This window comes from Prionailurus viverrinus, chromosome E2 (assembly GCF_022837055.1).
Source record: "Prionailurus viverrinus isolate Anna chromosome E2, UM_Priviv_1.0, whole genome shotgun sequence".
Lineage (NCBI taxonomy): Eukaryota > Metazoa > Chordata > Mammalia > Carnivora > Felidae > Prionailurus > Prionailurus viverrinus.
Window position 1 is genome coordinate 3438652 of NC_062575.1, and position 25933 is coordinate 3464584.

The 25933-nt window shown below is 61.3% G+C and overlaps 2 protein-coding genes across 6 annotated transcripts; both read left to right on the forward strand.

The window, feature by feature from the left end:
• Positions 1 to 679: 679 nt before the first annotated feature.
• On the forward strand, positions 680 to 21345 carry PPP6R1 (protein phosphatase 6 regulatory subunit 1). Of its 4 annotated transcripts, XM_047835373.1 has the most exons (24): positions 687 to 1265; positions 9106 to 9338; positions 9611 to 9797; positions 9905 to 10042; positions 10135 to 10200; positions 11502 to 11614; positions 11700 to 11813; positions 12191 to 12353; positions 12438 to 12590; positions 12712 to 12846; positions 13176 to 13240; positions 13332 to 13447; positions 13534 to 13619; positions 13775 to 13864; positions 13947 to 14044; positions 16042 to 16099; positions 16194 to 16375; positions 19020 to 19144; positions 19241 to 19388; positions 19487 to 19557; positions 19660 to 19741; positions 20117 to 20227; positions 20309 to 20380; positions 20491 to 21345. In XM_047835373.1, exons 1-24 carry the CDS (start codon positions 1206 to 1208, stop codon positions 20492 to 20494), a joined length of 2670 nt encoding a protein of 889 aa, XP_047691329.1. In that variant the 5' UTR covers positions 687 to 1205; the 3' UTR covers positions 20495 to 21345. The 4 variants fall into 4 exon arrangements, with proteins under 4 accessions (XP_047691331.1, XP_047691330.1, XP_047691329.1 ...); XM_047835374.1 differs by lacking the exon at positions 20309 to 20380 and having other exon boundaries at positions 686 to 1265; XM_047835372.1 differs by lacking the exon at positions 687 to 1265 and having other exon boundaries at positions 20309 to 20387.
• Positions 21346 to 22305: 960 nt separating this feature from the next.
• On the forward strand, positions 22306 to 24484 carry TMEM86B (transmembrane protein 86B). 2 transcript variants are annotated; one of them, XM_047835377.1, is made up of 3 exons: positions 22306 to 22570; positions 22818 to 23064; positions 23610 to 24484. In XM_047835377.1, exons 1-3 carry the CDS (start codon positions 22520 to 22522, stop codon positions 23990 to 23992), a joined length of 681 nt encoding a protein of 226 aa, XP_047691333.1. In that variant the 5' UTR covers positions 22306 to 22519; the 3' UTR covers positions 23993 to 24484. The 2 variants fall into 2 exon arrangements, with proteins under 2 accessions (XP_047691333.1, XP_047691334.1); XM_047835378.1 differs by having other exon boundaries at positions 22821 to 23064.
• The last annotated feature ends 1449 nt before the right edge of the window (positions 24485 to 25933 follow it).

Consider the following 25933-nt stretch of genomic DNA (forward strand, 5'->3'; position numbering starts at 1 on the left):
TGCCCAGCGCGCAAACGCACTGCCCCGGCCCGGGCGCGCGGCCTCCGCGCACCCGGTCGGCGGCGGGTGGGCGGGGCTTCCTGCGTGCCCCTGCGCTAGGGGATTGTGGGATAGTGGCGGACGGAGCCGGGCGTCGGAGGCCCCGAGCTGACTGCAGAGTCCGAAGACGCGGTCCGTTTGAGGAAGGGGGCGCCGAAGGAAGTGGGCCTCGGCTTCCGTCGGCCGCTTCTCAGCCCTGCGGCCTGTTCGGACTGCGGAGGACAACGTCTTCCCTGACCGGCCTTTGCTTTCCCGCGCGCCGCCGGGCCGGGCCAGCCGGGACCACTTCCCCGCTGAGGGCCTTCGCCGGCCTCGCGGCCGCACCGACCTCTCCGCGGCCCCGGTCGCCGGCGAGCCCCGGACGCCCGCCTCCGTCTGCTCCCGGCCGGCGCTGACCCCCGGACTCTGGAGCTCGGCGCGCGGGGAGCCCCGTAGGCCCGAAGGCGCTAGCGCGAGCCCCCGCCGCCGCCGCCCCCCGCCCCCTCATACCGGGCCCCTGAGGCGGGGCCGGAGCCGCCGGCGGCGGGGCGGGGGGGGCGCCCCGATGAGCCCCGAGTGCGAGGAACCGCCGCCCCCCCGCGCAGGTGAGCGGGCTCCCGGGTTCCCCGAGGGTCTCTCAGCCCCCCAGGTCTCGGAACCCCCCCCCCCTCCCCCGGCCAAGTTCCCTAGTCTCTCCTCTCGGCCTCCCGCCGGCCAGCTCACCTCCTCGGTCTCCCTCCGATTCCCCCACTCGCTTCCAACTTCCCCTCCTCGGACTCAGCCCCACTCTCCTGGGACATCTCCATCTTTTCCTCCTCAGCCCCTTTCCCTGGAACACCCCCTTCCTGTCCTTAGACTCCCCGCCTCTGACCCTGCCCGTACCCCTGCCCCGGGCTCAGGCCCACTAGAACAGCAAGGCTCTCTCTGCTCCCTGCCCGGCTTATCGTGTGAGGAGGGCTCTGGAAGCAGCCTGCGGAGCCAGCCAGGCCTGCTGAAGGCAGGCGGCAGAGGCAGGGACCAGCCCCAGGCCCTGCCCTGGGGAGACAAAGGCCCTGCCGGACAGTCACAATTAGGGGTGTTGTGATGGAGGTGGCTCAGGGCCTGCAGGCCGCAGAGGAGGGGCTCGGGAGCCTGGCTCGGTGGCCGTGGCGTTCTCTGTCTGGGAGGGACGAGTAGGGGGTTGACAGATGGAGAGTGGGAAGAAGAGCCTTCCGGGTGGGAGGAGCAGCACGTGCAAGCCTGTGAAGGTGGGAACCGGGGAGTGGTCTGCAGAAGTGTCGGAGCGGGCGGGTGGAGGGCCTTGGTGCCGCTGCCTGTCCAGCCCCTCGAATGTGATCTCCTGGTTAGGGTCTTTCTTGCTCGCTCTTTTACACACCTGAGCCTGGGCTGAGGCCACAGACGTTACCGTTCACTCCGGCCCCAGAGGCAAGATGTTTCTGGAAAGGAAGATGCGTTAGGTGTGGTACCGGGTTCGGAGTGGTAAAGAAACTTCAGTGGTGTGTAAAATGGTGCTGATGTCAGTGTTCTTCCACTCGGCGGCTCTGGGGATTCAGTGGGGATTCAGTGGGCCGTTTCGGGAAGCCTGGACCCTCACGCAAGGCACAGGAAGTGCTCCAGAATCAGTAGCTTTTAGGAGTGTTATTACTAGGTTCGGGATTACGTGTTGCAGCGGCTCTCAACTTGGGGCGGTTGTGTCCTCCAGGGGACATTTGGCAATGGCAGGAGGTGCCGGTTGTTATGAGGAAGGTGCTACTGGTGGGTGGAGGCCAGGGATGCTGCTGGACGTTGTACAGTGCACGGGACAGCCCCCGCCACAGAGTATTTTCCAGCCCCAGATACCAGCAGTGCTGCGGCGCAGAAACCCTGCTCTCTAGCTTGGGTGTCGTGTACAGTTTTGCCTTATCTGCCCTGTTGGTACTCGTGAGTGGCTGTGTGTTCTGAGTTGTGTATTTTGATTTATTTTAGTATTTTCAGGGATTTTTGTTGGTTCATCTACAGTTTCTCTGCATCAGAGGAGAGCCCTCTGGTTCCCGCCTACCCCGATCACCAGCACTTTTTCAGGGTCTATGGGAAGTGCCTTCAACAGGTCACGCTCCCCCTCTGGACTTGAGGTGTTTTTTTTAATAAGTATTTCTAGCTGTGGGCCTGGCCTTATGCTAAGTCCCGGTAAGTTGGCATCTTGTAGAAGGAGGCAGGTGACTGAACAGGCAGATCCTGTCACAGAGCGCTCGGATGCTGTCACAGGGTGACTACGGAAGCTGTGGAAGTGTGGAGCAGGCCCCTAACGAAGTCTGGGGAGGCTTCTTGGAGGAAGTGGTGTCTGTGCTGAAGCCTGAAGGACCCAGGAGGAGCTAGTCAGGCCCAAAGAGCTGGAGGGAAGGCAGAGGGAGCAGCCAGCCAGGGCAGAGGCAAGGGTGCCCACGAGCAGCCAGGTGTGGCGGGAGTGTTGAGCACCATGCGGGTTGCAGCAAGAGATGAGGTGAGAGAGGCCAGGGAACTTTGGTGAAAACGAGAGGCCTTCCGGGCGCCCCTGGCTCACCAGCTCTCTAGGGCAGGCTCAGCACGTGGGGGGTGGGGACACGCCCTCCTTTCCAGGCCAAGCATGGTTTTCTCTTTGAACACCCGCTTTATAGATCTTCCCGTGGGAGGTGTGATCTTATGGTAACCGTGAGGTGTGTCCCGAGGGAGGAGATGGAGTCCAAGGCCACGGGGATTATATTTGGAGAGGCAGGATTGGAACCCAGGCTGTTCTGACTTTGGATCTCCCTGGAACACTGACTCTGCTCCTCTTCGTGTTCCAAGGGCTATTTCAAAATCTGATAGCCGTTTTCCTTTTTTCCTTTGAACCCATAACTGATCCAAGTGACAGTCCCGAATGTGAGCTTTCAGGTCCCTCCTTAGTCGTTGGCCAGGGGCCTGCAATCTTCTAATTCCTAATTATTCCATCTCCCGGGGTTGGACCCAAGTGGCCACCTCCCCTGGGAGAATGTGGTCTGGGGTGTCCCCCTAACTGGGGACCCCTCCCAGGCTTTCCCAAGCCATGGACAAGTCCCAGCTTATTGTCCTCTGTGGCTGTGGCCAGGTCCCTCCTTCCCTGGCTTCAGTGGCCCCTTGTCCCAAATGGGCATCCTGCTGCCTACCTTGCTAGGTCTGTGCTGGGTTCTGCATCCTACTCAGAGGTTGTGGGGTCGCCGTTACTGTTGTCCTATCCTCGGAATCGAAGTCCCCTACCCCCTTTCCAGACTTGGCAGAGAGCTGACAGTTGGGGAGACTTGAGGGAGGTGGTCTCATAGCCCTTGGACCTGCTGAGCGCTCAAGGGGCTGAGGCCGGCCTTTCAGTCATGGGTTCTCTCCCCTGCTAGGGCTCGTGTCTCATCTCAGCAGCCTGTGGCCCTGTGATGGCTGAGGGTGGCGGCGCCTGCAGGCCAGAGACGGCCTCTGCCAGCGCTAGACCCTCCCCTGAGCCCCTGGGCCACTCAGGTGGCCACCCCAGATGCGCTTGCTTGCAGGGGCTTCATGGCCAGGGCGGGCGAGGAAGGGGTGGAAGGTAGAGGATCGGGCCCGGGCTCCCTGGCACCGACAGAGGTGGTGGAGGCAGATCGGCGGTGCAGTGGGGCCGGCGCTCTGGGCCCTGCAGTCAGGCCCTGTCTGAGCCTGGGCAGGGCAGGGGCGGGGTGGGCAGGCTCCTGGGAGGGCAGCTGCTGTCACAGGCCTAAGAACAACACAGCAGAGCAAGAGACCCGCGGCGATGGTGCCAAGCTGGCAGAGAGAGAGGTGGTTTTCTTTTTTAATGGCTTCCTTTCTCATTTACAGTTTCCCCTTCTTCCGTTTGCAGCCAGTCATGGTTTTCAAACGGTTGCTAAAAACCAGTGGTAGTCACTTCCGTTTTCTTGAAGTTTGCTAAGAGTTGCACAGGGTGGGGGTGGTGGGGTGCGAGGCGGCTGCCAGAGTATTTGAATGACCTGGGTCGCTCAAGCAGGTGTGCGGAGAGTCTGTCTCTGGGCTTTCTGGTTTTGAAGCTATCACCCCTGGGTTACTGTCCAGCTCCTTCCGTCCCGCTGGGTGTGTGTGGGCTTCGGCAGGGTCAGGGACCTACAGGAAGGGGCCACCAGCTGCCAAGCACTGCCGTGTCAGGACCACCTGCCTGAGCTGGCCGTTCTCACAGGACTCTTCTTGAGGGCTGTGAACGCATTTCACAGATGAGGCTCCAGGATACCAGGTGCCTGGCCCAGGCTCACCCCATTAGAGTGAGAATGGAAACCCCCCCCCCCCCCCGGCCCATCCAATTCCCAGGGCTTCCAGCAAGTTCTGTTAAGTGGGAAGATGGGGTTGGCCATCAGGACTTGAGGTTGGAGTGAATTGAGAGTGTGTGTGTGTGTGTGTGTGTGTGTGTGTGTGTGTGTATTCCTGTTCTCCTGTATCTCCATCTCTGTTCTGTGTGGAGCTTGAGACGTGATGCTTGTAGGCACCAGCCGCCACTCGCTTTGTGTGATCCTTGCAGCCTCTCTGATTTTTGGAGGAACGACCTTAGGTTCTGAGAGTTTAAGGGGCCACCTGGGTTCTGAGGCCCCTGGAGTTCATTCCCCATACCACCCGGACCCTCCTGTCTTACGGTGGGCGGGCCCTCCCCTGCCCATCCCTCCCCACCTCTCCCCCCTTCCCCCGCCCGCCCCTCCCCACCTTACACCGGCTCTCTGGAAAGCAGCTTGGGGAAGGAAACCCTAGCTGCTGTCCACAACCAACCCGTGGGAGAGGTTGGGGATGATGCCCTGATCCCGTGCCCTCTAACTAGGTGCTTTGGAAGTGGGCAGATCTCAGCTTTGACAATTTCCGCCAGTAGACAGGATAGGGGGGGCTGTCTGAGTCCTGGTTCTGCCTCTTGGTGGCCACGGCTCTGTCCCTGTGGGCCCCTGTCCCCATGTCTGTCAAATGGGAATATTCACTCTCTTGTCTTGATGTGGAGCCCAGGTGCCCATGCTGGTGTGTAGGTTTTCAGGGGATGTTGTCTGGGCCCCATCCCTGCCCTGCCCCTCAGCTGTGGGGCATCCTGCTTAGCTCAGAGATGTTGGGGGTGTGGAAGGGGGAACCTGTCCATGCTTTCTGTGCTTCAGCTTTTCTGGAAGCTGGCGTCTGGTTAGCTCTGGGTGACTTGGACACAGAGTGAGGCCTGGCCCCGGCCCTGTCACCACAGGCTTGAGCAACTTTGGTTTTGTTTTTGGTAGTGGTTTTCGTTGAGATACAATTTATACGTCATGTGGTTCATTTATTTAAAGTGCACAAGTCAGTGGTTTCTAGTATATTCAGAGTTGTGCAGACATCACCGTAGTAGGTTTTTTTCATTGAGGTGTAACGGACAAAATTGCGTACATTCAATTTTAGAACTTTTGGGGTTTTTTTTTTTAGATATGCTTTTCCCAAAAGGAAATCTCATATCCATTAGCAGGTGCTCCCACCCCCACGCCCAGTCTCCCCCAGCTCCTGAAAGCCACTAATCTGCTTTCTGCCTATGGGTTTGCTTCTTGTGGATGTTTCACGTTAAGTGGCGTCCTACAACACGCAGTCCTTGGTGACTGGCTTCATTCCCTGGGCTTAGGGGGTCTTTTGAACTCTCTGGTCTCCCCCTCACGTGAGTCTCCAGTGGAGAAGGAGGTGGTGTGCTTGCCACATTGAGCTCCTTGCCTCTCACAGCCTGGGTGGTGGCTGCCCCTCAAGGGGGTCCTGGCCCCAGGTTTGCCCAGCTCAGTGCCTTGGGGCTGGTGAGTCACCTGTGCCAGCCCTTAGTTTTCTGGCCTTTAGCACAAGGCCTGTCACAGACTTGTTACCCAAAGAGAGAGGACGTCCATCAAGCATAGAAGGGTTTCTTGAGAAGGTCTAGGATCTCAGCAAATGGAGGGAATTACCTGCATGCAAAGGAGAGTCGCTGAGTACTTTAGAGTGTGGGGGGTGATGTTCAATGTTTTCCCCGTCACACGGCCCGGGGGTGTACACTCAGCACCGGCTCAGCCCTCCTCCCCTCCCCACCCCCACCTGTGACTGTGGTTTAAGGGGGGGGGGGGGAGGGACATGGGAAGAGCGATGCCCTGGCAGATATGTCACCTGCTGCCTCAGAGGGGGCAGGGGCCTTATGACACGTGGGGGGTTGCAGACGGGGGTATCTTTCTGCTGCTATTTTGAACATAATCGAATCGCGTACCAGGTGCTGTGCAGGGTGCTACCCTTGGGCGCTCACAGCAGCCTAACGAGGAAGGCTGTGCCTGTGCTGCCCGTCATCTGGTCAGGGCACCAGGGCACGTGCACCGTGTGACAGCACACTGTCGTGCGGACCGGGGTGCACATTCCAGAGCTGGTGGATGGAGGGGGTGCCAGAGCACTGCTTCCACCCTCTCGGGGGGTAGAGGCTTGGCAGGAGACCCCAAGGATGAGAAGGAGCCGGTTACTGGGACATCCCAGGCCGGCGAGGCAGCAAGAGCAGAGTTGCTAAGAAGATCCCAGGCCAAGTGTGCTCTGCACACAGAAAAGCCGGTGTGTCCAGTGCGGGTGAGGAACGCGGTGTGAGGGCGGCTGGAGAAGCCAGCTCACACAGGCCTGCAGCCGGGGCAAAATTTAGACGTATCTGAGAGCAGAGGGAAGCTCTCAGGCTCCTGAGCAGACAGGACGTGGTCAGGTTCCATCTTAGCAAGACGGTCCTGGATGCCTGTGGAACAGAATGGAGAGAGGTGACGGGGTCTGGTCGGGGTGAGGGTTCTGCAGGTTAGAGAAGCGCCCCCAGTGGCTGAGTGATGGGCAGGTGTGCAGGCTGTGCCTCCCTGAATTCAGAGGTGTCTCCTGAGTAAGCGCTAGACTTGGAGCTGAGTGTCCCGCCAAGCCCCCGAGGACCGGGAAGGGGCCGACCGTCAGAGTCTGGGTGAGGATGGCAGAGCCAGGCCGAGCTGGCCCTGCCCAAACTTGGGCCTGAGCCTGCCTGTTCCTCTGTAAGTGAACAGGACAAGGCCCCCCGCCCGGAGACTTTACCTTCCGGGAGCTTGGGTGGACAGTCGCCTTTGTGCACCTCAGCATCCTCGCCTGTAAAATGGGACCATCCATACCTTCTTGGGGGGCAGTCATGAGAGTAGGGAGAGATAAAGGCCAGACGGTCCTGAAAGCTGTCAGTACACAGCTGATGTGGGACATCAGTCTGGCATGTTAGGGAAGGGGCCCCCTCCATTCCTGTGATGCCGGGAGGCCTAGATGTCCAGCATGGTGCTGGGGCCGTGATGTCCTGCAGGGACCTCTTCAGGAGGGCCGGCCGCAGGCTGGGGGAGGCACACCCCTAAATGGCAGCTGCAGGATGACCTGTGAGGAGCCAGGCTGTAGCTTCCTTGGGGAGGCGCCGTGTAGGTGTGAGAGAGCCGGTGTGTGCCAGTGCTGTGGGAGTGGAGGTCCAAGGGGAGGCTGGGCTTGGCCCGAGCCGGCTGGAAGGCTGGCAGGGACCCCTGGGGTCTCAAATGGCGAGACCCAGGGAGCCCTTTTGGGCTTCTGGCCGCGAGCAAACACCAGGCACTCAAGTTTGTGTTTTAGAAAAGTGGCCAGCGTGGAGTGGAGGGTGGAGGGCTAAGGGGAGAGTCCCTGTGTGCTGTGGGACGGGACCTCTGGGCCTGTGGGAGGGCCCCCCGCCACCCTGGCAGGGACCTGGTGCCTGCTGCCGTCTTGTATGGTGGTGTCTACTCCACTCCACCTGCCGCCGTCCTGAGCCAGGGCCGAGGAATCGCCAGGGCCCCAGATCTGGGATCATTGCAAATTTAGAGCCACTTGTTCCTGGGCACGGTGGGTGGGGAGGACGCTTGGAGGTGAGTAGTCTCCCGCAGAGGCTGGGAGGGAGGGCTGGGTGCGGGGGGGCGGTGTCTCGAAGGGACCGAAGCCATGCGTGTGCCGCTCTGCCCTGGCTTTGAGTCCTGGCTGCTTCCCGAGGGAGTCAGAGCCACTTTGTGCTCTGGGCCTGGGCTCCATTCCATGGTGGGTGGTGTGGGGCGGAGAAGGTGAGGGAGGGCCTCGCAGTCCATCCTCGGTGGCCTCTGCTTTAGGTGGTCTTCCCAGGCAGGTGACGAATGTGAGCTCTGGTTAGCACCTGTGTGGTGCTGGGGAGCCCCCAACTTTCCTGGGCATGAGTTGCCTGTCTTGCAGCGGGGTGGCGACGTGTCCTCAGAGGGGGCCACGGGTGCTCTGCGTGGGGGACTAGTGGCCTGGGAGCTTGGTGGCAAGTCCAGGGCAGGCCTAGCAGGAGGTCTGGACTGGGAGCCGTAGGCCTTTGTAGAGGCCTGGTTGAGTCCACGTGCATAGTGGGCTCAGACCCCCAGGCACCCAGGGAGTGCTCCTGGTGAAGTGCTCCTGGTCGGGGAGTGGGACGCAGCCTTGTCCTCCTCCCCACTGAGTCAGTCACCCTGTCCTGGTTCCTTTGGGCCCCAGTCAGCGGCTCTTCTGGGAGGGCCCCCTCCCCCGCTTTTCCTCTTCCTTGTCCCGGGCCCTGGGGGGGGGGGGGGGGGGGTTGGGTGTGTTTGTGTGTGTGTATGTAGAATCCAGGCAACAGCCACAGCCTGGAGACATCTCAGACTTCCCTCTGCCACCGCCCCACGCCCTGCACGTGGCATGGTGATTTGCTGGGCTGGCCAGCAGCCCCATGCTGGCGACCATGGGGGCATTTGAATTTGTTCAAATACAGATTGAAGCGAGTCTGATGCCAGAGGCTCCAGGATGAGCACTGCTCCCACCCGTACTCTCAGGGTCCCTGCCCAGATTTGGGACCGTGGACACAGGCCCTGGACGGGGACAGGATTCGCAGGGGCTCTGCACAGCCTCAGGGCTCTTCTTTGCAGGCCACGTGTGTGCACCCCCAGCCCCCCCCCTCCCCCCCCCGGCCCCCGGACTTCACCCGCGACTGGGGGCGGAGGGCTGGTCAGGGCCATTGGCCTCAGGTGTGCACTACCCTCTGAACTAGAGGGTGGCCCTGTCAGGCTGCCATGGTCATCCAGCAATAGGTGGCTGAGGTGGAGGGAGTGGAGCGTGGCGGGGCAGAGCCGGCAGAGGCGGGTGTGTGACAGGCCCCGCCCCCAGGGCGCCATGTTTTGGAAGTTTGACCTGCACACGAGCTCACACCTCGACGCGCTGCTGGAGCGGGAGGACCTAAGCCTGCCCGAGCTACTGGATGAAGAGGACGTGCTGCAGGAGTGCAAGGTCGTCAACCGCAAGCTGCTGGACTTCTTGCTGCAGCCGCCGCACCTGCAGGCCATGGTGGCCTGGGTCACCCAGGAGCCGCCCGCCAGCGGGGAGGAGCGGCTACGCTACAAGTGAGCCCCACCCCGTCCGTCCTGGCCACTGCCCTACTTGGGCCCCGTGCAGGCGGGGGGCCGGGAAGCAGGGGTGAAGGTGGATGTCAGAGGTCACCTGGGGGTGGGCCTGGGAGAAGGGCGGTGGGGGTCGGGTCCAAGCTCAGGTTGACTGTAGCCTTGGGGGCAGTGGGGAGCCACGAGTGGGTTCTGACAGGAGGGCATGGGAAGGCAAGGATGGCCCCGCCAGCTTCCCTGACATTTGCCACCCTTTTTGGACGTGAACCCCCCAGGTACCCGAGCGTGGCCTGCGAGATCCTGACCTCAGACGTGCCCCAGATCAACGACGCGCTGGGTGCCGACGAGTCCCTCCTGAACCGGCTCTACGGCTTCCTGCAGAGCAGCGGCAGCCTCAACCCACTGCTCGCCAGCTTCTTCAGCAAGGTCATGGGCATCCTTATCAACCGCAAGACAGACCAGGTACCGCCGCACCAGGGCCAGGGCGGCGGGCAGGCGGGCAGGTGCGCGGGCCCTGCTGGGTCGGGCCGAGTGACGAGCCTGACGAGCGCTGCCCCTCTGGCCCCCAGCTCGTGTCCTTCCTGCGGAAGAAGGACGACTTCGTGGACCTGCTGCTGCAGCACATCGGCACCTCGGCCATCATGGACCTCCTGCTGCGTCTCCTCACCTGCGTGGAGCGGCCGCAGCTGAGGCAGGACGTGGTCAACGTGAGTGTGGGGGCGGGGCCTGCCGGGAGGGGGTGGGGCCTGCCGGAGGTGGGCGGGCCAGTGAGCCGAGCGCCCCTCCTTCTCACCCCCAGTGGCTCAATGAGGAGAAGATCGTGCAACGGCTCATTGATCAGATCCACCCGTCAAAGGATGACAATGTGAGTGTCCCCTACTCGCCTGCTGTTCCTCCCTGTGGCCCGGCCTCTTCCCTCAGATCTGCTCTTCACACCGGCTTTTCCCCCTCCTCCCTTCCTAAGAGGTGAACTGGTGAAGAAGGGAAGCTTTAGAACCTGGTGTGTGCATGCCCTTGAGTCTCTTAATGAGAGTAAGAGGGGCCGGACCCACACGGACGGGGTCTGGTGAACCAGGACCTTGCCCAGCATCTGATGGGTCGCAGCCTGGCGAGGGGCCTCGGGCTCTAGGCCCCCTCACTGCCAGCCTCCCCTCCCCCCCCCCCCCCCCCCCCCGCGTCCCTTCCCCGCCCCCTCCCCTGCTGACTGTGACCTGGCAGATAGACCCTACTTGTGCTTTAGAGAATCCATACAGAAGTTCCGCATCCTCACTGCAGCTCACGGGGCCTCGCAGTATCTTCCGGAGCTGCTGGCTTACAGAGCCGAGGCCCACAGGCGTGGGGAGTTAGCCCTGAGCATCTAGCCAGTATCCGTCCCTGTAGGGTGAGGGCTGTGCAGGCCTTGTGGCACAGGGGCTCTGAAGAGTGAGCGGCCCGTGGCCCGGGTGGGTCTGGGGTCTGCACAGGTGGGCCCTGGCAGCTGCTCAGTAGGTTACACTCAAGAGTTGTGTTCATGTTTCTCTCTTGGCTTTTCTTTGTAACAGCTTTGTTGAGATATAGATTACGTGCCATGTGGATCACCTATTTAGAACACAATTCAGTGGTTTCTAGTGTGTTCACGAAATTGTGTGATTATCGCCACATTGTTTTAGAATACTTTTTCATTACCCCAGAAAGGAAATGCTGTGCCCATTAGCTGTCACTCCATTGCCTTGCGGTCCTCCAGCCCCCAGCAGCCACCAGTCTGCTTTCTGTCTCTGGGTTTCCTTTTCCTGGACTCACTGTACGAATGGAGTCACGAAATACGTGGTTTTCATGACTGGCCTCTTTGCTCACCTGTGTTGTGGCATGTCAGTGCTCCGTCCCTTCCTGAGGCTGAGGAATGTTCTGGCATGCAGACACATCACTGGTATTTATCCACTCACCAAACTCTGGACATCTATCTGGTCGTTCCCTCCTTTGACTATAGCAGATGGGGTGTTACCTTCTCCAGGAAGCTTTCCTGGGTTTCCCATTTCTTCGTCGTCTGTCCTCTCCCAGCATTTGGTGTCTTCGTTTTCTTCCCTCGGCATTTGTTTCCCCATGTCTGTGTTCCTACAGGCCAGCTGGTCAGCTCACGAGGGCCCAGCAGCTGGGCTGGTGTCCTCAGCTCTCTGTTTGCCTCCCCAGCAACATTCCAATGCGTCCCAGTCCCTGTGCGACATCATCCGCCTGAGCCGGGAGCAGATGATCCAGGTCCAGGACAGCCCAGAGCCTGATCAGCTGTTGGCCACCCTGGAGAAGTGGGTTTGCGGGGCAGTTCCCAGGCCCAGGGAGGGAAATTGTCCAGAACCCTGCACCCTGACCCCGCCCTGTCCCCTGCCCCAGGCAGGAGACGATCGAGCAGCTCCTAAGCAACATGCTGGAGGGAGAGCAGAGCCAGTCTGTCATCGTGAGCGGGATCCAGGTGCTGCTGACCCTGCTGGAGCCCAGAAGGCCAAGGTGAGGGGGGCCAGCCCCCCCAGGTGGCTGAGCCATCCCTCAGAGCCCAGCCTTTGCATCTAGAGGCGAAACTCATGGGGACATGGCCTCTACAAGGGTTGGCCCCTTCTTGGTGGTCACTTAGGGTCCCGGGAAGAGAGTCCTCTGCTCATATCTGAGGCCAAATAAACCGCCTGTGGCTTGGAGGTAGCTGTCTGAATCCAGGGCCCTTCAGGCAGGTGGTTGCCTGAGACAGTGGGGCCTGTCCTGCACAGTCCCTGAGCACCCGCCCCTGGTCCTTGCCCTACCCTTCCCAGGGAAGCAGTTTTTCACTCCCAGAAGTGCCACACGTGTGCATATCCATGCACACAGGTCCTCTGTCCTGTCCCCTACCGCAGGTCTGAGTCTGTGACCGTGAACAACTTCTTTAGCAGTGTGGACGGGCAGCTGGAGCTCCTGGCCCAGGCGACCCTGGACAGCACCACGTCCAGTGTAGGCGCCCTGCACGCCCTGCGCCCACGCCTTGGCCGTTTCCACCAGCTCCTGCTTGAGCCCCCCGAGGTGGGCTGGGATGCCGGGGAGGGAGGGTGGCAGGGAGGGTGGCCCCACATCCTGGGCAGTGCTGAGCCACCCCTCTGCCTGTAGCTGGAGCCGCTGCATACTACATGGGGCAGCCTGGCCCCACCACTGGGCAACACCCGGCTGCACGTGGTCAAGCTGCTGGCCAGCGCCCTGAGCGCCAACGATGCAGCCCTGACCCAGGAGCTCCTGGCACTGGATGTGCCCAACACCATGCTGGTGCGGAGGGTAGGGGGGTGGGGGGCCGAGGGGGTCAGGACTGGGCGGGGGCCCCTGGGCAGGGCTGGGGGCAGAGGGCAGGTGGGGGGCCTCGGCGCCAGCCTGTGCTTCCCCCACCCAGGACCTCTTCTTCCACTACGTGTTCAACAACTTCCTGCATGCTCAAGTGGAGTCGTGTGTGAGCGCCATGCTGAGCGCTGGGCCTCCTTCCGACAGTGGCCTCGAGACACCTGCTCCAAACCCCGTCGTGAAACATGTGAGCTGGGCTCCCAGGTCCCCTTCTTTCCCCTCAGGTGGGCTCTGCCCCAGGTCTGCCTGCTGGGCGCCTGTGCGTGCTGGGGGTGGGGCTCGGCCTTGTCTAAGGTCTGTCTTCGAGAAATGGGGGGTGATGTGCAGGTAGGTGCGGGATGTGGTGCCCTTAGGGCAGAGGGTGTCCTGGGAGACAGAGGGATGGCCTCCCTGGATCTAGCCCAGGGCCTCAGGGAGGAGCTGTCCAGCAGCACCTCCATGGGGGTGGGGCTGGAGGGACGCAGGGGAGGAGGGGCGGAGTCTGGCCCCGCCCCCACACCCACCCTGCTGTCCCAGCTGCTGCAGCAGTGCCGCCTGGTAGAGCGCATCCTGACCTCCTGGGAGGAGAACGACCTCGTGCAGTGAGCATCCCCCGGGCCCCCTGCCCCCAGGGGAGGGCGGGGCAGGGGCAGGTGTGGCCAGTGTCCAGCTTCGGCCTCTGATCTTGTCCAGGTCTGCAGGGGGCCCTCGCAAGGGCTACATGGGCCACTTGACAAGACTGGCCAACGCCCTGGTGCAGAACGCGGAGAAGGGGCCCAACGCTGAGCAGCTGGGGCAGCTGCTGAAGGGTGAGGGCCTGGGCACACCCCAGCTCTGGAGGGCAGGGGAGGACGCCGTGGGGCCCCTCATGACCTGTCTCCTTCCCTCGGAGCAGACCTGCCCAGTGAGCAGCAGGAGCAGTGGGAGGCCTTCGTGTCCGGACCCTTGGCAGAAACTAACAGGAAGAACACAGTGGACCTGGTGAGGCTGATTCTCCCCTCCATCGGGGTTCTCCCCTGTGCACACCCCTCCGGTCCTCGCCCCTACTCGCCCATACCTCCCCGCCCTGGTCCTCACCCCTATCCGCCCACACCCTGCCCACCTTGGTCCTCACTCCTGCCTGCTCACCTGTCCAGGTGAGCACCCACCACCTGCACTCCTCCAGCGACGATGAGGACGACCGGCTCAAGGAGTTCAGCTTCCCGGAGGAGGCGGTGCTGCAGCAGGTGGGCTGCGGGGCGGGGACGGGGGCTGGCCTGCTCCGGGCCCCACCCAGCCCCTGACCACCGCCCTGCCCCTCCTCCGCAGGCCTTCATGGACTTCCAGATGCAGCGCATGACCTCTGCCTTCATCGACCACTTTGGCTTCAACGACGAGGAGTTTGGGGAGCAGGAAGAGAGTGTGAAGTAAGTGCGCCCTCCCTGACAGGGTGGGGGCACGGGGCCGTGGGTCGGAAAGTGAGCACTCACCTGCCCTGTGGCTCCTCCTGCCATCTTTCCCATCTTCCCTGGTGTGGGTGGGGACAGGCCTTGTGCCGAGCCGGGCCTGAGCTGGGCCGTGTGGAGCTCCTGGGATGGGTCCTCGAAGCCGGAGTGGCCCCCACATCCCCTCGCCTGCACAGGCCCCAGGCTGACAGGCCCCAGGCTGACGGGAGAAATTCTTTCAGTGATTAGTTGTGCTTCTTTGTAATTGTGGTGTAATAATATTTTAACTTGGTGTTGCCGTCACCAACTTTCTTCTTTATTTTCCGAGCTTTCCAGCACAGGTATTTGTTGCTTTTATAGTCAAGAGAAGAAAATTAGGATTTTCTAACATCACGTAAATTGCACGAGCAATCTAGTGGCAGCAGTTGGAAGGTAGCAGAGGGCCAGTGGCTGAGTGTCACTTGTGGGGGCTGGGGGGCCACGGATGTCCCTGGGTCGGGGGCAGCTGAGCTGAGGTCCCTGTCTGCGTTTGCTTCATCGCTAGCAGTGTGTTGGGTGCTTCTTGGGTGGTGTCCTATCATGTGCCCACCATCCTCCTCTGCTTAGGGCTCAGGAGCCCCGTTAGAGCTGGGGAGACTGAGGTGCGTGTTGGCCGGTGTGGGAGCAGGATCACTGCTGCGTGATGGGCACTGGCTGGCGACTGGGCTGCCTCGCCTGTGTGGACGTGAGCTCTGTGTCCGCTGCTACCCTGCCCAGCTCAGTGCCGGGTACATGGATGGCTTGGCGGTTCTGCCTGTGTCTCCGAGCCCTGGACCCTAGAGAGAAGACCTCGCCCTGGTGGAGGACGGTGTGGGGACTACCAGCTGTTTTCTTGATGGAAACTGTTGCCTCCACCGTCACATCATTTCCAGTGGGGCTACAGACTCCTTTAAGAAACCTTGAAAGCCATGAAGCGTTCTAGAGTGGAAGGTAGATGAATATTTTTAGGATGTTGGAGCTGAAGACGTTGCCCGGCAGGGCTCAGGCTGCCAGAGTGGACTGCCCAACCGGGACCAGCTCTGCGTGTCTGGGTGGAGAGGTCGCGGGGACACCGCATGGGCGTGTCTGCTCGGTGTCAGGAGCTGGGACAGCGCTCCGATCACTGACCTCCATTTGTCCACAGATCTTCGTGGCAGTGTTTCCTGGGGGGAGGGGGGCACGTGGTAACGTGGGAAGTATCTGTAACGCGGGGGACGGACAGATGTCCGACGCCGCCAGAGAAGTGGGTGAAGGACACAAGGCGGAGACGGGCGGGAGGAGACTAAGTGACGCTCCCAGCAGCACTTTGTGTTGGCATCGAAAGCGCGTGCGCTCACTTCCCTGGAGCTGGAAGTGTTTCGTGGGGCTTTCAGAAAGGGAGTTGAGCAGAGGGAGCTGGGTGTCGGCCCCGTGAGCGGGGTGAGAGGCGTGAGAGGCGGGTGGGGTGAGGCGAGTCCCAGCCCCAGACTCGCCCCGCTCCGGCTGGGGCTGGATATGCGGGCCATGTGTGCTGTGGCCTGGCGCTGGGAACCTCCGGCTCTCACTCCTCAGAGACAGGAGGGATGACGACGGCCCCCACTTGTGGCCCGTGGCCACGGTCTCATTCGGTTTTGTTTCTTTGGTCTCTGCTTAAATTGCGTGCGGCTGCCCCAGCTACCAGAGGCCCAGGGCAGCACGGGGACAGAATAGGGAACAGACAGAGTAGGTGCCGTCCGTCAGAGTCGGCACACGGTTGCGTCTCCATTTCTGACCATGCCGTGTTGGGTCCAGTCACCGTGGGCACTAGACTGTCTCCCCAGGGAAGCATGTGCCTGCGTAAAGAGCTCACCTTGACGGTAATCTTTACGCCTTAACGGGCGTCCCTGTGTGAGGGCTGAGACAGGAGACGGAGGCGTTCTGTGCTCCACCTCGAGATGCCCTGACGCGGCCACTGCCTCACTGCTGTGGTACTTCCCTCCTAGCGCGCCATTCGACAAGACCGCCAACATCACCTTCTCCCTCAACGCCGACGACGAGAACGTGAGTACCCCCCGTCCCTGGCCGTGCGGGGGTGGGGGTGGGGGGTCCTGCAGACAGTGCCGCCCACCCCAGCCTCCCACCCTGCACCCCGCAGCCCAATGCCAGCCTGCTGGAGATCTGCTACAAGGACCGAATCCAGCAGTTTGATGACGAGGAGGACGAGGACGAGGACGAGGAGGAGGGCCAGGGCTCCGGGGAATCTGATGAGGAGGATGGTGCCTGGCAGGGCCGCCAGCTGGCCAGGGGAGCCCGTCTGGGCCAGCCCCCGGGTGTGCGGTGAGTCCTCTCCGCCTCCTGCAGCCGGGAGCCCGGCACGCAGGGCGGTCGGGCCCCCGAGGTGTGGTTTTCGCCCGCTAATGTGGATGAGAAGCGTGAGAACGTGGTGTGTATTGGGTGGGGCACTTCGGTTTTGAATGCCAGAAACCCAGCTAAGCTTAGGTCGGCTACAGAGGGAATAGGGCAGTGGCTCGTGTGTGGCCGGAGAGAGGTGGGTCCTTGAGGAATGGCTTGGTGCAGGCGAATCTGTCTCTCCGCTCTGTTCTCCCCATGTTCGCTCTCGTTCGGGTGTCCCCACAGAGCCACCGACGTGGCATTGGTATGCCTTCGCTCCAGTACAGGAGAGGCGGTGATGGTGTCTCCCGTACAGGCTGTGACCAGCTCTCTGCACACCCCAGATTCGTGCCTTGTGAACAGGTGCTCAGGGCCTTTGTCCCTGTGGTTTCTGGCTTTAGGATTACACTGTGTAGTTTTAACTTTCTCGTGCACGGCCCCACAGACACCCCTTTGCCAGCCCCAGCACCCGGATGAGGGAGTGGAGCCATCCCCGTGCCACTGTGCCCCCTGAAGGTGGCGCTGTCCTGACTTCCTGCCCTATAGATTTTGCCTCCTCCTCCTACTTGTGAGGTCTTCACACACACACACACATCCCCCCTCCCCACCATGGCTGTGGTTGTGTTTCACTTCTCATCTGCTGGGTGTGCTGTTGTGTTACTGGCCGGGCTGGTGTGTACTTGTGTGTGTCCTTGAACACCCCAGTCATGACTCACCCCATGTTCTCTTCCAAGAGTCTCACAGTTAGGTTTTTGATCCCGTGGCGAGCTGTGTGTGTATGGTGTGAAGTGGGGGTCCAGCTTCCTCTTCTCTCTGTGTGAATGTCTTCCCAGCACCTCTTGTCGAAGAGACTGCCCTGTCCCCACTGAATGGACCCGGTGCCCTTGTCACACATCATTTGACTGTATGTGTGGGTTTATTACTGGCCTCTTTGGTCCATTGGTCCTTACGCCAAGATCTCCTTGTCTTTAATTTTTTTTTGTTTTCATTAAAAAATTTTTTTTAATGCTTGTTTATTTTTGAGAGAGAGAGTCAGAGTGTGAGGAGGGGAGGGGCAGAGAGAGAGGGAGACACAGAATCCCAAGTAGGCTCCAGGCTCTGAGGTGTCAGCACAGAGCCGGATGCAGGGCTTGAACCTACGAACCGTGAGATCATGACCTGAGCTGAAGTTGGACGCTTAACTGACTGAGCCACCCAGGCACCACCCCCTAATTTCTTTTGTTATTTTAGTGAGAGAAAGAGAGAACATAGGAGCAGACATGGAACATAGGAACATAGGAGAACAAGGAGCAGAGGAGAGGGATAGAGGGGGACAGAGAATCTTAAGCAGGCTTTATGCTCATCTCAGAGCCTGATGTGGGGCTCAGTCCCATGACGGTAAGATCATGACCTGAGCTGAAATCAAGAGTCAAACCCTCAACTGACTGAGTCACCCAGGCGCCCCATCCCTGTTTTGATTACTGTCGTGTTGTATTAAGTTTTGAAATCAAGAAGCGTGAGGACTGCAACTTTGTGGTTGTATTTCAAGACTGTGTGGCCTATTCAGGGTTCCTTGGGATTCGGTGTGAATTTTAGCATCAGCTTGTTAATTTCAACAACTGAAGCCAGCCAGGGTTGAGAGGGCCTGTCTGGAACCTGTAGGTCAGCTCAGGTTGTGCCCTGCGAGCCCCATCCCATCCTCCAGTCCGTGAACACGGAATGTCTTTTTTCTATTTGGGTCTTTTGTAGGGTATAAGTTTCATGCTTCCTGTGTTAAATTTATCCCTACATATGTTACATAAGTGGAATTTTGAGATTGTCACAAGTGTACAGAAATAGAGTGGATTTTTGTACGTCGACGTTGTGTTCTGCGGCACTCACTCTAACAGTCTTAGTGGATTCCTTGGGGTCGTCTGAACACAGTCACGTCATCTGCAGTTAGAGCTTTACCCCTCCTTTTCTGATCCGGATGCCTCTTAATTCGTTGTTTTGCCTCCTTGGCCTCCAGTATGGTCCTGAGCAGAAGTGGAGAGCAGCCCCGGTCTTGCTCCTGGCCTTGGGGAGCATCTGGGCTTCCTCCACCTTGTGTGATGGTCCTTGTGGGTTTAGGAGATGCGTTGCCGCCCCCACCCCCCCACCCCCGACTCTGGAAGCTCCCTTCTGCTCTCTCTTTGCTGAACGTCTGCGTTTACTCTCAGCTGCGTGCAGATGGGTCCCTTTCCAGTCGGTAACCATTCACACCATGGTGCATTCGGCATCTTAGGAGCCATGTCATTTCTTAACCATTCCCCAGTTGGCAACACATAGGCCAGTCGGGCTGTCCCCCGGGCTGGAGTCGTGTGTCAGTCGATACTTAGAGCACAGTTTTGGAGCAGCCGCTCCGAGTGTGTGGTTGGAGGGAGAGTGTCAGGTCAGGGGTGGGGGCGGGGAGGCTGTTCACGTTAAGGATGGGCTTTGGCATCTTCTCACCCCATGGGCCCCAGAAGGCCCTGACCTGCCTGTGCTGTGGCTTCCCTGCCGCCCCCACTCGTCCATCCCTTCTGTCGTCCCCGGGTAGTCAGGACACCTGGCTATGTCTCAGCATAGCCGCTGACCAGTGGTTTCCGGGTAGGAGTGGAGGCAGCACAGACAGCGAGGATGAGGACGACGAGGAGGACGAGGATGACGGTGACAGCCGAGCGGCCGGTGGGAGGACCGGGCCCCCCTGTCACCCCGGCCCTGGCCCCCAGCCTCCAGGTGGGTGAACACGACACGCAGGGTGGGGCATGCCGGGGCGCACGTGGGGTATCTGCCTGCCGTGCTCACCCCTCCCTCCTCCCTCCCCCTGCCCAGGCCCCAGCTGGCCAGCCACCTTTGACCCAGTGCCTACAGACACCCCGACCGGCTCCCGAGACTCTGGGGAGAAGGAGCCGAGCTCTGGTCTCCTTGCCCCACAGGGGCCCCTCGGCGCTCCCCGGGACCTCTCCGCCCTGCAGCTCAGGTAAGGCCGCAGCGGGTACCCAGTCCCTGGGCCCCTGGGCTGGAGCGCTGACTCCAGCTGGCCCTTGAGCTGCTCCCCCCACCTTGCCCTCCCCCCAGGTCTCAGGACCCCGCGTCCCCCTCAGCACCTCAGGAAGCCACAGACGGCAGCACAGTAGCGGAGCCCTCGGGTGAGCGTCGCCTGCCCAGCCCCACCGCCCACCCCGTTGTCCCCTGGTCTTGCCCATGCCCGACCTCGCTGAGCTCAGGTCTCCTGGCCTCTCTCCGCACAGCCCCCTGCCAGGCCTTGGTCAGCTTCGGGGACCTCCAGGCCACCCTCAGAGGGACACGCTCCACTCCCAGCTCCTTGAACAGGTGAGCGGCTTGGGAGACAGGTGCAGCCTGGCCCCTAGGTTGGTCCTGCCCTGGAGTTGCTCCAAATGGCCCTCAGAGGACCCCCCCAGGTCTGCGCTGCTGCCTCGGGGCCTCGTGGCGACTGAGGGTCCGCTGCTGTGCCTGCGCCCACGTGTGGATGCCACAGAGGACCCTGGAGCCCAGGGCCCCAGGGCTGGGAAGGCTCCCAGAAGCAGGCAGGCGGTGTGCAGAGCTATCTGGATCTCCTCCTGCCTAGTGGCTCCCAGGGGTCTCTGATGGGAGGGTCCACCCTGGGCTGTGCACCTCTTAGGGGTGGGAGGGTCCACAGGGTATTGGTGATGGGAGCCCCACTGATGATCCGCCCTCTACACACAGTGCAACCAGAGACCCTGCTACCTCCGTCCCAGCCCCCGCGGCCTGCCAGCACCCCCAGACCACAGAGGGGGAGAAGAGCCCAGAGCCCTCAGGGCTCCCCCAAAGCCAGAGGTGAGTGTGGTGCGGCCTCCCAGGGCAGCCGGGGTCACGTGGGGGAGGCACTGACCTTCCTACATCTGTCTCCTCTGACAGTGCCCAGGCCCTTACACCACCTCCGATGTCCAGCGGCTCTGCCCCGGGAGGGCCAGCATCCCTGGGCTCCCAGTGAGTGGTGAGGGCTGGCTGGGGAGCAGCTGGGCTGGGGCTGGGCAGGCGGGGGGCTGCGGGGGTGGGGGCAGCGGGCTGCTCACCTGGGTCTCCCTCTTGGTTCCCAGGTAACTGCCTGGTCCTGGTGGTGGCGGCTGAATTCTCCATACTCCACGTGGACCCGGCCCGAGTGGGGGCAGGGCGGGTCCCACGATGGCCCTGTTGCCCCATCACCCCCTCCCCCCCATCTGCCCCCACGTTCTCTCCTCTGGACTCCCAGGAGCCTGGTGCCAGGGAGACAGGCCCCTACCCACCCCCATTTGCACTGAGAAAAGAAATTATGGAGTTTTGTCTCCTAGAATAAAGATACAGAGTCGAGTAGAGAGAAAGGAGAGAGAGAGAGACCTATATTATATATTATATAGAGAGAGTGGGTGGGTGGAGAGCCAGGAGGAGGCCAGGCGGGCGGGACAGCGGGTTGGACCTTCATCCCATCCCGAGGACATTGCCCCCCCCCCCCCCACCACGCCCCCAGCCTCCGGTGCAGATGCCCACACCCACACTCGGCTCAGGTCCGCCTCGGGGGAGGGCCCGAGTGGGGGCCGTGCCTTTGCCCAGACCCTTGCCCTGGACCCTGCACTTTGACCCGGGCTGGGGGCTAGAGGACCCCTGCCCGGCCCTGCTGCCTCTGTAGGAGCTGGCAGTCCCCATCCGAGGGGGTCTCTTCGGGGACATTCCTGTGGGGCCCTGATGCACTCACTGAGACTTCCGCACCTCCCATGGACCCCGGGGCGGGGGGTCGGCAGGGGTCTGGCTGGGGTCCCCTTCCCATGCCCGAGGGTCTGGGGTCCAGCCCAGCTGCCAAGTGACCTTGTCCCAGCTCCCCCTCCCCAGGCTGGCGTGAGTGTGCGTGTGTTCGTGCCCAGCTTCTATTTCATATTGCAAATATAAATAAATAAATAAATAAATACAGTTTAAGATTCCCACTGAGACCTTGAGTTCTGGGACTCGGGGAGGGGCAGCCCGAGCTGTCCTTGCACTGTGGCCTCGCGACCCCAGGTGTGGCCCGCAAAGCACAGTTAGGCTCCTGGACCTCCTTGCTCTGCAGAGGGTGGGATCACTCCGGCTCAGCGCAGGAGGAATGCCTGGGGCAGAGGGGCAGAACCCTGCCCAGCCCTGTCTGGGACCTGGTGCCCACAAGGTCCCCTGTCCTGGGGTCTGTGTGTCCCGTCTCCTGGCTCCACACACAGGTGGCAGCTCTATTCCTGGCCTTGGCAGTGGTGGGCGGGGGAGCGACACGGCTGGGTGACCTTGCAGAAGCCCCTGAGCCTCAGCTCCTGCAGTGGAGCAGAGGGCGTCCGAGGTGGCCAGCCAACCAAGATAGGTGGGCACCTAGTAGTTCATGCCTTCTGAACTAGAAGTGAGGGACAGGCCAGGTACACTTGCTGATGTGCACAGGAGCCTTTGTTCCGATGACTTCCAAAGCTGCAGACCAGCTCAGCAGTGATGACCTTGCCCAACCCGACACTGGCGTTCACTCCTTCAGGAGGGTGCAAAGAGGCTGGCGTGGGGGCCGTCCAGGGCACGGGGAGGGCTTCGGGGTCCTGAGCGGGAGCCGAGGACCGCGTGTGGCAGGGAGGCCAGAGTACAGGGGGCACCCCCAGGCAGTCTTTTGGGGGACACTGGGTGGGCAGGTGCAGAGGGAGTTTCCATCCAAGGTGGTCCTGCTTCCCGAGACAGGGTGATGGGGCTCCGCTCCCCTGCTGAGGCTCAGGGAGTCCTGGGCATAGGGGAGGGTGTTGGAATCCTGCCCTGTGCTTCCTGACTGGTTGGGCACGGGGAGGATGTGAAGGGCACTTAACGACCACACTCGGGCTGGGGGTGGGGAGGAGGCAGGTAGGGGGGTGCGCAGAAGGCAGGTCTAGGGGGTGAGGAGAGGGTGCTGTGGGGGAGGAGGGACCCCTGGGTCCTGACCGGCACCTTATCGGCGGTGCCAGGTGGGGCCATCCCCAGGGCGGGGGAAGCATCTCCCTGAGTCCCAGAGTCCCAGAGTCCACAGGACGCTCCTCGGGTTAACGTGTAACCACACGCTGTCCCCTCCACCCCCAAAGCCGCCTGTGCCCACATACGCACCAGTCTGGAGGGTCATAGGCCGACATGGACGCCTGGGAAGAGGGTCTGTCCCAAAAGCCTTGCTTCTCAGTCCAAGTGAGAGATGGCGGGTGTGGGAGGGGGTCTGGCCTGGGCACCAGGGGACCTGAGCAGCGTGGAGGAACTGGGGGGTCCTGGCCCTCTCGGGGAGGCTGGGATCTGTGAGGTGGGACGTCCTGGTCCCTGAGCAGCCCCCACAACAGTGTGGCTGGGTTCGGGGCGGGGAGGGGGGGGGCAGAGTGGAAAGCCCCCACACCCGAGCCCCGGCCCGGGTTGGGCTCAGTGACTCCCTTGTCCCCCAAAGCAGCTGCACCTGTGCAGGGGGCTGAGCCCGTTCCTTCTCACCTGTGCCATCTACTTCCTCCTCTGGATCCCTGAAGACCAGCCGTCCTGGATCAGCGCCCTTGTCAAGTGCCTGCCCGTCCTGTGCCTGGTGGTGTTCCTGCGGGCGGCGCGCTCGGACCGGGGCTACAGGGCGCTCCTGCAGGGGGCCCTCCTGTGCTCTGCCGTGGGGGACGCCTGCCTCATCTGGCCTGAGGCCTTCCTCTATGGTGAGCCCACGGGCACAGGCCCCTGCCCTCGCGGAGCTCTCGTTCCCCTGAGGGGGCCGGGCAGCGTTCCCTGAGGAGGTGTGCGTTGTGTGGAGGGAAACAGAGGGGCTGCACGTGTTGCAGCCTTAGCTGGTCCAGGACGGCCTCACCAAGAAAGTAACGTCTTGAAGAGGGTGCAGGAGCCATCTGAGGAAGGATGGGCCAGAGGGACCAGCAAGTGCAAAGGCCCTGGGGTGGGAAGCTGCTGGCGAGTCAAAACGGGTGGGTGGGCAGGCGGGGCCAAGTGAGGAGCAGAGCAAGGTGGGGAGTCAGCGGACAGTTCTAAGCGGAGTGAGGATGGAATGCAGCGTGTTTTAAGGTCACTCTGGTGCTCGGGGAGAAGGGAGACCTGCACCGGGGAGGCGGGTACCGTAACCCCAGCAGACAGGTGCTGGGGCCAGGGTGGATGCTGGCACCTGGGGCGGGCCTTCCCTCAGGCTCTGCACTTCAAGGTGGCCACGTGGGGAAGCGGGCCCACCAGGCACCACCCCCCCTGTCTCCTCCAGGCGTGACGGCCTTCACCGTGGCTCACCTGCTCTACCTCTGGGCCCTCGGCCTCACTCCCCTGCGGCCGGGCCTCCTGCTGCCCATCGTCCCGGCCTTCTTCCTGTACGACGGCCTCGTGCTGCTGCACCTCCCCCCTGGCATGGTCCCCATGTTGGTGACCTACTCCCTGGTCCTGGCGTCCATGCTGTGGCGCGGCCTGGCCAGGGGCGGGAGCGCCCGCTGGGGGGCCCTGCTCTTCACACTCTCGGATTCGGTGCTGGCCTGGGACGCCTTCGTGCAGTCCCTGCCCCACGCCCGCCTGGTGGTCATGACCACCTACTACGCCGCCCAGCTCCTCATTGCCCTGTCCGCCTTCCAGAGCCCCAGGCTCAAGTCCCGCTGACCACGGCTCGCACGAGCGGGTATCGGCCCCCTCCCCTCCCGCGAGGCCCTGGGCCTCCAGACTGACTGGCCTGGCCAGAGAAACCCCTGGGGGACAGCAGCCGGGCTCCTGGACTCCTGTCTGCAGGGGCCCGTCCACCCAGAGACACTTGAGAATCCCCGGTACCACCAAGTTCCTGCCGCCTTCCCTCTGGCCTGATTCTGGATGCCAGACCCCTCAACCACACCCGCGTCGGGGGGACCCGCCTGCCTGCCACCTGCCTCCCACGTCCACCTGCCCCCTTCCCTCTGGCCCTAGTTTGTGTCCAGAAGTGAAGTGCCCGCTGGGATGGCGCCATCTCTAGTATTTGGGGAGGGGCACCGGGGGAGGGCTGCCCACAACGACAACAAACGGTCCTTTCTCTTTTTCTTTCGTTAACAAACATACCGTCTTAACCGTTTTTGAATGTACGATTCAGTGACATTAAATACATTCACAGTGTTGTGCACTGAATCTTTCTTTTTAATTATCATTCTTGGGGTAAAAACTCTCACCGTGAGGTGGAGCCCGCGTGACCCGTTTGTAGGTGTCCCATGTAGTGACGCTAACCTCACGCGGGCCCGGTGCCTGGGCTTATGAGACGTGGAATCCCCCCAGTGCACCAGGGTCAAAGTGCGTCTGCCCCTCGGGGAGTTCCAGACCCAGGTGACACCTGGGGGAGGGGCCTCACGAGGTCAAAGAAGGAGACCCCAGGGAGTGACCTCCAATGCCAGCACTCCCTCAACGGGGGTGAGCAGGCCCCTTCGGTCAGGGTTTGGGGTGAATACCAAGAGGGGAGTCACGATCACGTGTGTTGAGCACCACGAAGTTGTCCGTGCTCAGAAAACACGCCTGCACGTGCGACGCGTGTTATGTCAATGAAGCGTGTGCTCTCCGTTGCGCGTTGAGGGACTCTTACAGCAGTGGGGAGACTTCTACATCCACGCTGTGCTTTGGGGGACCCCCAGGGCCCCTCCCTATTTTAAGTTTTTATTTATTTTTTTAATGTTCATTTATTTTTGAGACAGACAGAGACAGAGCACGAACGGGGGAGGGTCAGAGAGAGAGGGGAACACAGAATCCAAAGCAGCAGGCTCCAGGCTCTGAGCTGTCAGCACAGAGCCTGACGTGGGGCTCGAACTCACGGACCGTGAGATCGTGACCTGAACCGAAGTCAGACGCTCAACTGACTGAGCCACCCAGGTGCCCCTTAAGTTTCTATTTAAATTCCAGTTAGTTACCTACAGTGCGGTATTGGTTTCCAGGGTGCGATATAGTCGTTCCACACTCCCACACAGCACCTGGTGCTCCTCACAGGTGCACGCGTTAATCCCCGTCACCTGTTTGCCCCATCCCCCCACCCCTGGTGACCACCAGTGTGTTCTCTTAATGTAGTTAGGAGTCTGCTTCTTCATTTGTCTCTTTTTTCCCCCCTTTGCTCGTTGCTCGTATCTTAAAAGTCCTCATATGAGTGAAGTCCTACGGTTTTTGTCTTTCTCTGACGTATTTCGCTAAGCATCATACCCTCCGGTTCCATCCACGTAGTTGCAAATGGCAAGACTTCATTCTTTTTGATCGCCGAGTAATAATCCATTGTATATAGACACCACATCTTCTTTATCCATTCATCCATCGATGGACATTGGGGCTCTTTCCATACTTCGGCTATTGTCGATAGTGCTGCTATAAACATGGGGGTGCACGTGTCCCTTCAAAACAGCATTCTCTGGGCCCAGCCCTATTTTTCCAGTCTGCCCCACCTTCAGGCCAGGGTTCCCACTCACCCCCTGCCAGATAAGTCATGCATGCTGGGGGGCAACCCTGTCAGGGGCGAGTGATCTGGGGGCTGTGACTGGCCCTTCCCAACCTCAGAGGCCTGTGGGCCTGTGGTACCTCCCTTAAGCCCCTGCCTCAGGCCTACTT